This window comes from Lissotriton vulgaris, chromosome 8 (assembly GCF_964263255.1).
Source record: "Lissotriton vulgaris chromosome 8, aLisVul1.2, whole genome shotgun sequence".
Classification (NCBI taxonomy): Eukaryota; Metazoa; Chordata; class Amphibia; order Caudata; family Salamandridae; genus Lissotriton; species Lissotriton vulgaris.
Genome location: NC_141696.1, coordinates 333,349,837 through 333,363,113, shown reverse-complemented (window position 1 = coordinate 333,363,113; position 13,277 = coordinate 333,349,837). Strand labels below are relative to the sequence as shown.

The window sequence follows — 13,277 nt, the reverse complement described above, 5'->3', positions numbered from 1 at the left end:
ATGTTTGGTGCAGAGGAAAATGAAGAGTCGACGTGGCACACATAGCTGTGTGACATGCCTAAAACCAACTGCTTATGGTATAGGCAAGATACCCCTCTAGCTGGGTGCACTGAATCACTGGCCAGGGTACAGGTGCATGAGCCCTGTCTGTACCCCTGCAGTGTCTTAAGTCCATTCTTACACATTGTAAGTGCAGTAATGCCATAATGAGTAGCTGGTCTGGGAGTTTGTCATTACGAACTCCACAGCACCATTTTACTGAATTCTAGGAAGTTTGGTATCAAACGTCTCAGCCCATTAAACCCACACTGATGCCAGTGTGGGATTTAATGCCAAATAAACTCAGAGGGCACCTTAGAGATGCACCCTGAAAAACGGCTTAACTCTAGTGTCTGGCTGAGTGGCCGCTTACCACCTGCCACCCCAAGACATGTTTCTGGACCTCTGGGTCGAGAGCCTCCTGCCCTCGGGGTGCTGAAACGAAAGCACATTCTGGGCAGAGGCCCCAACCTCCTCCCCCAGGATGGGCAGGGTCCACGAAGGGCAAGCTTTAACGGATTGCTGCCTTTTTGAGCTGAACCAACCATTTGGTGCTCCCAGCAACTGACTCCCACCAGTTCTAACCCCACTTTGGGAGGGAAAGTCGGCAGGAAAACAAGATAGGAAAGGTGTGCCCACCTTTGCCAACTCCTCCCATCAGGTGGAGGAGGCGAGGCGAAACACAACTCTCAGTCCCTACCATCTTGAAGATGGGGGTACCCAGGCCCCCTAGTATGCTACTGCAGGGTGGCATAATAGGGGTGTACCCACCCCAAGGAAGGGAACCATTGATCCCAACCTGTACCTACCTGAAATGCCCCTAAATTTAGTATTTAGGGGCCACCCGAACCTTGCCTCCTCAAACAAGCAAGAAGAAGAAGAAGAAGGATTGAAGAGCCGTGCTGAATGAAGAAGAGGAGGACACCAACTGCATTGGCCCCAGCCCTAACAGTCTGTCCCAACCTTGACCTGCTCCAGCAGAATCCCGGTGTGTCCTGCAGCCAGCAGCCCCACAGAACCCGTAGGACCTACCCTGCCTTCCCTACAAAAACGTTGTCTCCCGTGAGCACCGGACTTGCTCAAGAACCAGAGTCTGGCCCCACCCAAATCTGTGAGTCTGCACCCGACGCCCACGGCCCGAGTTCAAGTGGCCCAACACCACGAGGAGGTCCCTCAGTGAACCTGACCTGGGATCTGGTGATCCCTAACCTACCTCAAGCCTCCCGACGACACCTGCAGCCTCTATCTGGAGGGTCCCCCCGAACCGGAATTGGTAAAGAAACCCGACGCCTAAAGATAACCCTGCACCCGACGCTCCATGGCCTTGGGTGGGCCAACTGAGGGTTTCCAGGCAACCCCATGCATCCCAACTTACCTCTCCAAATGGTGGTCGCCTCCAGGAAGCCTCCCTGCCCGAACCTGCAGTGTTTGTTCCGACCGGAGATCTCCCATTGAAACCAACAGGGCACCCAACGCCAAATCAGCACCCTGCACCCGGCCACCCCTGTGCCGCTGTGAGTGTCCCTTGGGTGCTAGCTCAGATTCCTCCTTGCCCTGAGCTAACCCTAGGAGTTTTGCCCCCTCAACCCTGTGACTTGCCCGAGAGTATCCACCAACCGACGGCGCCCTAGTCCCATAGGCTAATATTTGGCCTCAGCTCTCTGCACCCGACCACTCTAGTGTCGCTGAGGGTGCTATTTGAGTGCATCCTTGAGTGCACCCTTGTTCTACACCCAGAACCTCAACCCCAAAGACTGATTGTTTACCTGCAAACCGATAACATAATTTTCCTGCAAGCAACTGTGTTTTAATGCAAAAGTGTTTTACCTACCTTTGTCTAGGAAATGTCCCAGTGTGATATCTAGGCATATTACACTGAGTAGAAAAAGTGATTTAAAAAGTACTCTTAAGAGTGATCTGAAAAGTAATCACAAAGTAATTACAAATATTTATTGTCTTTAAATGTTTTACAAACCTGTAACAAATCCAATTTCATCCAGCTTGCTTATTTTGATCAACCTGTTTTGAAAAGTACAATTCTACTTATCTGCACCAAGTCCTCCTTGGTTCTGAAAATAAAAAACAACTACAAACTAGTGTGTACAATAAATGCTTAACACTACCCTCTGATTAAGCCTTACTGCTCGCACACACTATCTCAAATAGAGAGTAAGGTATTATCTACTTTTACCTCTGTAAGCCTTTGGCGATCCACTGGACTATGTGCACACTAAACCTTACTTTGGTGTAGTATATACAGAGCCATCTTCATACAGGCTGCCTGAGCGGATAAATTGCTCGTGGATGAACTCTATCCTCGAGGACTGGCAGCAGGAGGTGTTTGCTCCAGAGGGTATTTCCAAGTATTGTGCCTTTGAGTGGGTGCACAAAGTCCTGATGCACCACCTCACCAGGGGGTGCACCAACCCAGTGGTGACATGTCTGTTGCACTGTAGAGAACGCAACTACATTCTGAAGCAGACGCTCACATCTGGCCCCTTCCATGTGGACAACAATGGATTGCCGAATTGCCTGGACTTTACAGCAGTGGTGCAAAGTCAACGAGCCTTCTTCTTAAGCACCAAGTAGAGACTGGAGGAGCTAGGAGTGACATATGCTTTTTTGTTCCCTGCAAGACTCTGCATCGAGGTGGATGGTAGATCCTCTATTTTCTCCAACCCACAGGAGGTTTGGCACTGGATTATGTCTCAATTGCGCCAGCCCCATAGTCCCCCACCTCCAGGCCACCGTAAACGGAAGCAACAGATTCCTCATTTATTGCTATTAAGATCCAAGGAATTCAATGATTTACATTCGGTTTCCTTTAGGAGCCACATCACATATGTTGGGAGGCTTGGTATGATTTTATGTAGTGGTAAGTGTCTACATGGCACCGAAAGTTAATCTTTACATCTTCATGTTTTGCATTATTGCATATAAAAATGGTCTTTACATCTACTTATCGCAGTAACAGCTGATGATGCATAGATGTTTTTGCTGTGTAATGTGGAAATGTAATGTTAAATATATTTATTTCCTTACCAGGTTGCTTCCTACCCCTGGGTATGGAAAGTGGAACAATCAAAGATGAACAGATAACTGCCTCTTCCTATTATTCCTCATGGTATAATTCATGGAAGCCACCTCTGGCGCGTCTTAATAAGCAACAGTCTGTCAACGCCTGGCAAGCAAAGGTAAAAGGGAACACTTTAATTATTCACAGTAAGAAAACCTGTTTACATCACACCCTGTAGCAGAAAAACAAAACAGAAGTTTGTAATGTTGTATTTTTACCATTTAGTAGAGTAGATTTCCTTACACTTAACCTACTATTGGCTCGTTCATAAAAGTCATGCTACATGTTAGCCCGCAAAAAATCAAACACACTGCACAAAGATGGAAAGGAGAATGAAGTTTGACCAGTAGACTATTTCGAACAAACCTTCAGGGATAGAGCTGGCTCTCAGACCATTAAGCCATTTCAAGATAGTCTCTAATTAGAACATTTAAAGCTACCTTGAAATGACACAGTGAACTTTCACAATAAATTGTTTTATTCTATGTTCGGATTCGTGTGAACCCATACACCAATGTCTAAAGGAATACTTTCCACCACTAAGAATTTACAGTAATGAAAAGTGAAGATTCTTTTAATTGAGTGTAGATTATTGAGACTTTGGTCACTGTCACCAGAGTGGAAATCACATGTGCGTATAGTTTTGTTTTGCCATTGTTACTGCTTACTAGGAGCCTGATTCACAAAGGTAAACTTAGACATTTGGTCTAAACTTAGACCAAACGGCAAAGTCATAAACTTAGACATTTGGTCTTAGTTTTGACTTCTTAGACCAAACGTCTAAGTTTACGACTTTGGGAATATTCCCAACGTTGTAAACTTAGATGTTTGGTCTAAGTTTATACGTTTTATACCAAACGTCTAAATGTACGACTTTGGGAATATTCCCCAAATCGTAAACTTAGACTTTTGGTCTAAGTTTAGACCAAACGTCTAAGTTTACCCTTGTGAATCGGGCCCCGGATCTTTGAGACCTGAGGGTCAAGTAACCTGCCTTCTACGGTGCATTAGTCATGTGGTGCCTCTATACGTAGCTTGGAAGGAACTAAAAAGCATTACTGCTGCCAAAGTGGACTGCCGTGTCTCCTCAAGATATCTTTTAAGCATATAGATCTTGATACACATAAACGCTGTGTCTTGAAACACATGTAGCATATGAATTGCACATGCAAATATTTTATTCATATCTAGCAATACATGCTGTATATCGCACTTGGTATGCTGACTTGCAGCGCACCCACCTGGGGGACAGCCCCTACCCAAATTAAATGCTTGATGCACAAAATGTATACTTCAAGTGCAGAAGTTTAATAATTCAATTCAACATGAGTTGTTTCAATGAAAATGCTTGATTCATTACACAAGTGCATAAAAATGGGTAAACAATGTTGCTTCAATGAAATGAATTTCGGGCAATAAATTGAAGATTTCAGCAATTCAGGTATCTGAAATGCATTGGAGTGGAGCATGGAGTGTTTCAAGGATTTTGAAGTATCTGAAGCAACAGTTTGATGGAAAAAACTTATGTTGAATTAAATGATTAAACTTCTAGACTTAAAGTAAGGACTGTCCCACAGGTGGTGCACAGCAAGTCTGCATATCAAGTAAGCATACACCAATTATTGCGGTTTCTGCTGGAATGTTCTTGAGCAGAGAATACATTGCTACAGCACCACAACATTTTGTGGACTATTGTAACTTTCATCAAGAAAGGTTAAAAATTAATTACCTAAGTGTTACAGTTATGAAAGGAACCATAATCTGTTTATTTATTCATATATAGAGCATTTTCCTGGCCTTATGAAACAAAAATACACACAAGTCATAAAACTTTGCTTGAAAGACTGTGACCATCTTGCAAATATTGGCAGTATCTATTGATAGGCATCTAAAATTTTGGGCAGCGGTAGAACATTTTCCATAATCTACTTGCGTGTTGCAGTTGAGCAATGGTTGAATAAAGAACATGTTTAAGGGGTAGTATTGATTATTAAACGTTGCCCTTTAACTAAACATTTTTATTGCTAGACAGACAAATAAAGAAAATCAGAGTTAGGGTATCATGGCATTTTTTTTAAACGTCCCCTTTTATGCACTGCTGTGCTGGGTTTTGCCTTTGCAGTACACCCAGAGTGTTTGCTCTTCTGATCACCCGGGTTTTGGCCTTTTTACTATGAGTGAGTCTCACTACCGGTTTCTCACCCGCTGTAATCACATGGCAAATGGACTGCTCATGTTTACCACCAGTTTCCGCCTTTTAAGATAATGCTGCGGAGATGCAGCAAGGGTAAAGGGCACTTGACAGGTTACTCGTGTGCACACGCATGTACATGCATGTGTGGGCTGCATGTGGGAGACTATTGTTATGCACAGCCTGGTAACAATGCACAGGTTACCTGGAGCAATGGGCACTCTGCCGAATTAGTTATTCACCTGGTATAGGCCTCATGAGGATTATGTACACTAATAGGGAAAGTCAGTGTGCTTTACTGTTTTAACTGAAGTGGCACCCCATTATTCACATAGGGAGGGAACTGCCTTAAAGTGTAGTTTCACGTCCTCTTAGCCTACGGAGACCATTTGGAATTTTCATATTTCCCTGTCTCAGCTCAAGATCAGAGTCCAGGCCTTGTGTCACCCTACTGTGCCCAGTTAATTACATCTTCTCAAGCAGCAGGAACAAAGGTCGCCCCCACAAAAGGCGCAATTAGCAGTACTTCTCCCAACTCCGGGGGAGGAAAGAAGTGGGGCGAAATGATCTCCATCAATCATTTAGCTGTCACAGTGTACAGTGGATGGGCCTGCCCAAGTCCACTGAACAAAGGAGGAGGCCCAGTCAACTGGAGCCAACCCAGAGAGGGGCCCTCTTTTAAGTTCTAGTACGCAAGTCCCTGACAGTGATATCAGTGAGGGGTGGACTGAAACCCCAGGATCCGATGTGAGCAGTATCTCCTGGATACACTATCTTGGACTGTCCCAGCATGCTGGGCAGGAGTGTTGGGACAGGGCTGGAGAATGATGTGGTGTCCTAGTATTGGCCAGGGGTGCCTGTCTTCTGGAACCTTCCTCTCCCCTTTATAAACTCTTACACAGGGTAAAGGCTCTCTCTTGCCTGTGGACTTTTCCATGCGTTGCTACTGGATCCTGGGACTACCATAGAGAACTGGAAGGAGGAACCCCCTGACTCCCATTCAGGACCAAAGACTCTGCCCAGTTGACTCCAAGACCAGTGGGTCTCTCCAAATGCCAGTGAGGCTGGCCCCCTTAAACTCCCTGAGGACCAGTTGGAGAAAAGCCCTGGAATTTTCTGCCCCCAGAAACAAGGATCAAGAGGAGAGCTGGCACAGGGAAGCAGGAAGACCAGCTCTTTGAAGAACTGCACCTCTTTGGAGGTTAGAAGTGTTATTGAAACTACTCGTTGTGGCTAGACCACGCCATCAGAAGTAAAACGAGCCCAGGTTTGTCCAAATCGCCTCAACAGGGCCCAAGTCATAGCATTTTCTACTACCAAGAGCGTGGGGCTCTGCTGCATGTCCGGTAAATTCCTCTGGGGTGGGCCAGGGCCCGGTGCAAAGAAGGTACAAAATAAAGTGTGCCGAGAGAGGGGTGTGCGTGGGATCCTCTCTCCTTTTTCCTCTCTTAGCCTGGGCACACCATCCCCCAGGCATATCTCTTGGTGCCAATATCGCCAACAATCCTCAGTTCTCATACAGCAACATACATAAATAAACCACAAGACACCTTGTTAGTGGAGAAATTTGCTGCAGGTTTATTTGCATAACAAATATGCCAAAATGGTGGGTATCTTACGGGCGATCCAAGGGCAGGCCAGCCCCTATGCCGCCTGCCCGCCTGATGAGCCAAATAACACCGTGACCGTCGCCACTCGGTGGTTACCAATTTTGGGAGGGGCCACCCCTCCCATCAGTGGACCGCCAGTCCACGCACTTACTCACGCCCCCGCAAAAGGGGGCGGAGCATTCCAGGCAGCCCGCGGTTGCTCAGGCCCACAATAGCCCATAGGACTAACGGGGCGCCGTCGTACTTCCAGGGGACACGCTAAGACATCCCTGGGTATCCTTGGCTTAGCACCGTTAATGTGCTGCTGCATGTAGTAGCCTTCTGTACCTTGCAGACTCTGGATCGCCCTGTAACTCCTTCTGCAACACAAAACAATAAGTTAGATTCTTCCCCTCCCCTTACCACCCTCTGGCCGTCTGCAGGGTAAGCGGTAGAGCGGGAAACAACGAGACGGGCAGCAGACAAGAGGCTGCACCATGGGCGGGGGAGGGTATTTGAACCCCTGTCCTCCCCCACCACGGCCAGAAGTGTCACAGCCGACTGACCCTCTGGTCCCTAGACCGGGGGAACTAGTGTGCTGACTAATGTGCCTTCCTGTGGCACTAAGGCAGCCGCCCTGTTGGAGGGTCCTCTCCTTGGCTCCCCGGGCAGCCTTAGCATAGTGCCAATATCGGCAACACTCCTCAGTTCTCATACAGCAACATACATAAATAAACCACAAGATACCTTGTTAGTGAAGAAATTTGCTGCAGGTTTATTTGCATAACAAATATTACAACATGGTGGGTTATCTTACGGGCGATCCAAGGGCAGGCCAGCCCCTATGCCGCCTACCCGCCTGATGAGCCAAATAACACCGTGGCCATCGCCACTCGGTGGTTACCAATTTTGGGAGGGGCCACCCCTCCCATCAGTGGACCACCGGTCCACGCACTTACTCGCACCCCCCCAAAAGGGGGCGGAGCATTCCAGGCAGCCCCCGGTTGCTCAGGCCCACAACCGCCCATAGGACTAACGGGGCGCCGTCGTACTTCCAGGGGACACGCTAAGACATCCCTGGGTATCCTTGGTTTAGCCCCCTTAATGTGCTGCAGCATGTAGTAGCCTTCTGTACCTTGCAGACTCTGGATCGCCCTGTAACTCCTCCACAGCTCTCGGGGGGGCCACCGTCACAACCAGGGCCCCCCACCAAGGTAGGCATCTTTAACTACATCCTGCTGATTACTGGGCCTCTCCCAGGTCTAGCCAAAACAAGTCCAAGCCCATACCGGACCGGAGGCCAGATGCCCCTTCTGGACAGGAGCCCCCATCCTTTCTAAACTCCCTGTGGACTTTAGACTGATAAAACAAAACCCCTCTGTTCAGGGATGGATGCACAACTTACACCAGGGGGAATTCAATTCTGGCAGCAGGACCCTCCTACTCTGGAAAGTCAAATCATTGCCTCCCAGCTGTCAGACCCCCGTGGTGAGAAGGGAGACACCCCCCGCCCCAACCAGGCCACTGCTTCTACAGAAGCTGTTCCAGTGCCTGCACAATTACACCACCCCTCCCAGGGTGGCTTACGGCCGGCTGTCCCCTTAAATGCCTTGGGATTCCAATCACCCCACCTGTTAGCATGTCCTGCTGGGTCTGCAACTGGAAAGGGGACCCAGTATCCGTGGTACCCGCCTCACCCAGCCCTCCATGTATATGCGCCCAGGATGTCCTAAAACCAATAGTTTGGTGTTGGTTCAATGTTAACATTGGCTGGCTGATGAGCAATACCTTTGACAAGCCACTCCTGATAAGAAGTGGCAAAGCGGGTGGAAGAGTTAACAAGCCCGCCTCACTTCCTCTTTCACCCAGTTATCTGTATATAGCACTTGTCGAAGTATGTCCATCGCATTCAGTCAGTCAGCTCCCTAGGTGACGCCCTACCCTCCCAAACTTCTGCTAGTATACCAGGGAGCCCACAGGACAGTGTGAACCAGAGGGGAACCAAGTATAAATACCTGCTCTTTCTTGAATACTGGGAAAGCCAAGTGTACTTTAATACTATGTAGCCATTTGTGTTAGACCCAGGGGTTTCCCCAATCCTATGGACCATAGCACACTCACTGGATGACAACTTCCACAACCTGCCTGGCTCCCAGCCAAGGCTACAGTGGGAGAATATGCACATGATATTGTTACTCAACTAAATGGTACTCGTTTTATTGACCTCAGAGGATGAACTGCTTAGTGGACCTACCCGGATCTGAACCTGTGACCAGCACTCAAACCCAAGCCCCTTCCAGTTCAGCTGCTCCACCTGCCTGTGAACTTGTATCCCAGGGCAGACTTTAGGCACTATAACCCATACTTGGAGTGCCTGAGCTAGAAACCCACATCTAAAAGGCCTGCCAAGCAGCTAACCACCAACCTTGTAGTCCGAATGTTCGCTGACAACTCCCAAGGTAAGTTCGCTTAACTGAAGCAACTGGTAGCCTGTCAACAATATAATCAATTTAACCTTACATGTGACTGCAAAATGTGCTCTGGTAGTTGTTTGTATAAGTGCTCCATCCCCTTAATATCAGCACTAACAAGGTAACCTGCACTGTCCTGGGAATGGCACACTCACGCCCCAGCTGACAGAAAGTGCCTATTCGTATGTAGCCCACAACCTTACATTTTTCACTGATGGTATACCAGTATTATGTTGAAACTAGCTGGTTCTACAGCTAAGTGCCCGTTGCACCATCACAGGTATGTCTTTGCCTAATCAGTTTCAGGCTGCAAAGTTTGATGACATTGCCGGCTCCAATCCCAGGTGAAATAAAAGGAAGCTTTACTGCTACCCCTGTGAGCTGCTGCTGGTGCTAATGATGGTACAAATAGCACTGGTAAACTAGATGTTGCATGAGAGGGCCTTTGCAGCACTTATTAAAGTCCATTGTTGACCTACTCACAGTATGGCAGAGACCAGAGAGACTGTAAATTTAAGCCCATTAAGATGATCGTTAGATAAGCCCAACAGGGAGTGATCCTGAGAAAAGAGGTAGGGACCACCATCACCATACCCCGCATGGGAATCAGTCCAGGTTTACTTTGCCATGTGCAGTAGTGCAGCCACAATTCGCCGGCGTCTAACCTGTGCAGTGTCCTGTTCTGTGCCGTCACCCCCATGCTTCCACTGGGCACCTCTGCCTGATGTGTGTGACCTAGGTACATGGTCCCCTTGCATGGCGGCCTGCCAGTGAGATAATACATTGCTTACCCCATAAGTCCCGCTAACTGCCTTTGCTAGAATCTTGCCTGGCATTCCTTCATGCCCAGATATACCAAGCGAAAATGGCTGTACTCAGTCAATTGACCCGACCAAACATCAAACTCACTGCGAAAAGATGAGTCCTGTTAACCTGTCCCAAATTTTGCGGAAACAACAAATAACCAGGATCTAACATAAATGAGGAGAAACCCGGTTGTACATTAAAATTATGTACTGCCAACCAGATGTGCCCCTTCGCAAGATACCCAGTACAACCTTTTATCCTGGACCTACCTCCAACATGACGTGTATTTGAGCGCGCTGTCACCCTATGGGTCTGCTGGCTCTGACAGAGAAGTGACAAGATGAAGCATGCTAACCTGCCCCCAAACTCAGCAGAACACCCAAGTGTGCGAGCTAACCACCGTCTGCAAGAGCGTGACAATCAATCCATATAATGTTTTACTTCCCTTTGCTCGAGGGTGGGGGGCAGTCCTGTCCAAGGTGTGTGTATTGAACAACGTGTGTCCTATGATTTGAGTACAAATGACTAGTTCATAGTACTTAGTTCTTTTAATAACTAATAGCAGGTCTAACAACTTCATCAAGCATCCTCCGCTTACTTTACATCTTATTTCCACAATTTAATTTAAAGGAGCTTGTAGAGCGCCTGGTGACGCCTCCCGGCGTGTCCCCGCGCTGTGGAGAGAGTGTAAGAAGGAGTAGAGGAAAAAAACCCATCACCAAGTAAAGAGGCAGGTTTTTAGTTTCTTCCTAAACAGGATTTCATTATTCTCCATCCTGATATCCGCAGGAAGAAGGTTCCATTTCCTGGCCGCCAAAGTCCGGAAGGATTTGCCTCCCATTCTGGCCTTTTTGGGACGTGTGGTTCTGAGCAGACCCATACCTTTAGATCTAAGCGACCTGCTCGGTTCATAGACAGTCGCCAAATCCGACATGTAGGCCGGAGCTCTGTGATGAATTATTTTATGGCACCACAGCATAGCTTTGAAATCAATCCTCTTCCTGATGGGCAGCCAATGGAGGGCTACAAGAGAGGGGCGAGATGGAGCTCGCCGAGGGAGCCTTAAGACCAGGCGAGCTGCCGAATTTTGTAACACCTGAAGCTTTTTAATATTTTTCTCAGATGTACCCATGAGCAGCACGTTTCCGTAATCAATACGGGACGTTATCAGTGCTTGCGTCATGGTACGCCTGGAATTAATAGGTAACAAGTCAAGGGTACGGTTCAGAGTTTTCATTACCCCAAAGCATTTGCCCACCGTTTTTCTTATGTGGCTGTCAAAGGACAGTTTATTGTCCACCCATACACCCAAGTTCTTCGCCTCTCGGGATGGGGAGGGCAGAGGACCAAGGCAGCTGGGCCACCACTCATTCGTCCATTTAGCCTCGTTGCCTCCCATGATGAGGACCTCCGTCTTAGTCCCGTTCAGTTTCAGACAGTGGTCGTTCATCCAAGTGGCAAGTTTAGTCATGCAGACATTGAAATTATCAGCTTCCTTGGAAGGGGCTTGAGTCAGAGAAATAAGGAGCTGCGTGTCGTCGGCGTAGGAGACAAGCTCCACGCCGAACGATTGCACTACCTCTGCCAATGGGGCCATATATAGATTAAACAGGGTAGGGCTCAGGGCAGAGCCCTGAGGCACCCCCTGCTCCAGCCTCACCCTATCGGAGAGAAAGCTCCCCCTTTGGACTTGAAAGCTTCTGTCAAGCAAAAAAGCCTTCAGCCATCCCAGTGCCTTATTGGTGACTCCGGCTTTATTTAGACACTGTAGCAGGATGGAATGTGCTACAGTGTCAAAAGCGGCACTGAGATCAAGCATGATGAGGGCCATTGTCTTTCCCTCATCTGCTCCCTCACGTAGGGTTTCTGTGGCCCTCAGGAGGGCTGTCTCCGTTGAAAACCCTGATCTAAAACCCGACTGGGATTTATGGAAAACATTATAGGTCTCCAGATGTTCCATCAGTTGGGTGTTAGCGATTTTTTCTGCCAACTTGGCGACATACGGTAGAAGGGATATGGGACGTAGATTATCCATTACGTCCACACTGATGTTGGGCTTTTTCTTAATAGGTAGCACTATAGCCTGTTTCCATTCCTCCGGGAGACAAGCGGTTGAGAAGGAAGTTAGTAACAAGTGCCTCAAGTGAGGTTCCAGAACTGAGAAAGCTTCAGCTAATATTTTAGGAGGAGCCGGATCTCTGGGCGATCCCGACTTGATCTTGTTACACATCTTAGATAGCATTTCATAGGAAGGGACTTCAAAAGATTTGAGACAGGCCGGTGTGTTTACACTTTTCTCATTTTCAACGAAATCTGCGGCCGGGGCTCCCTGTTTAGAGAAACTGGTATAGATCTTACTTATTTTACCGGCAAAGTACTGAGCTATGTTGTTACATGATTCCACTGAGTCATTTTGGATAGAGGAGGACGTCTCCACTATGGATATCTCCTTATATATTTGGAATAATTCCCTAGAGGAGTTGCCAGCTTCCGTAATACGGATGTTATAGTGCTCAGCTTTTGCCAGGCGGACGGCTTTGTTATATTCTTTCTGTGCAGTTTTATACTGTGTTTTTATGTCTGCACAGAACTTATAACGCCAGGCTCTCTCAAGTTTCTTGCAGGCCGTTTTCATGGTCTGTAGATCTTGTCCGAACCAAGGAGCACTTTTCTGAGACCTTCTAGCATTGGGCATGGTGCGACTAGGGGCTGTAATGTCCAGAGCCTTTGTGACAATATTGTTCAAGCTTTCATTGGCAGCCTCACAGTCAGCTCCTTTCGGAGGACCTTCATCCTTGACAATTTGAGTGAAGGAATCTAAGGAAAAACTTTTCCATTTCCTGCGTTTATACCGCAGAGACAGCTGCCGAAAGAGCTCAGTTTTTTCAAGTTGGACTGAGATGGGAATGATATAATGATCCGACCAGGGTATGGGTATGGGATCAGTAGTATACACTCCCAGCCAGTTACCAAATACGGGGTCTAATAGATGCCCTAGTTGGTGTGAGGGTTCTTTATTTTTGAGGTCAACTTGAACCGATTGCAGTTCCATGCATATGTCAGCTGCATCTTTATCTAGAGGGTCATCAAAGTGAGCATTAAGG

General features: G+C 47.6%; 1 protein-coding gene across 3 annotated transcripts in view; it reads left to right on the top strand.

Annotated features, from left to right (window-relative positions):
- F5 (coagulation factor V) overlaps positions 1-13,277 on the top strand; it is a 786,312-nt gene that overhangs the window by 727,288 nt on the left and 45,747 nt on the right. For all 3 annotated transcript variants that reach the window (XR_015299279.1, XM_086934096.1, XM_086934094.1), the window contains exon 23: positions 3,085-3,233. Coding sequence is in view for 2 of the 3 variants with exons in the window: in XM_086934096.1 (XP_086790222.1) it covers positions 3,085-3,233 (149 nt within the window). In the remaining variant the exon portion in view is untranslated. The remainder of the gene's footprint in view (positions 1-3,084; positions 3,234-13,277) is intronic.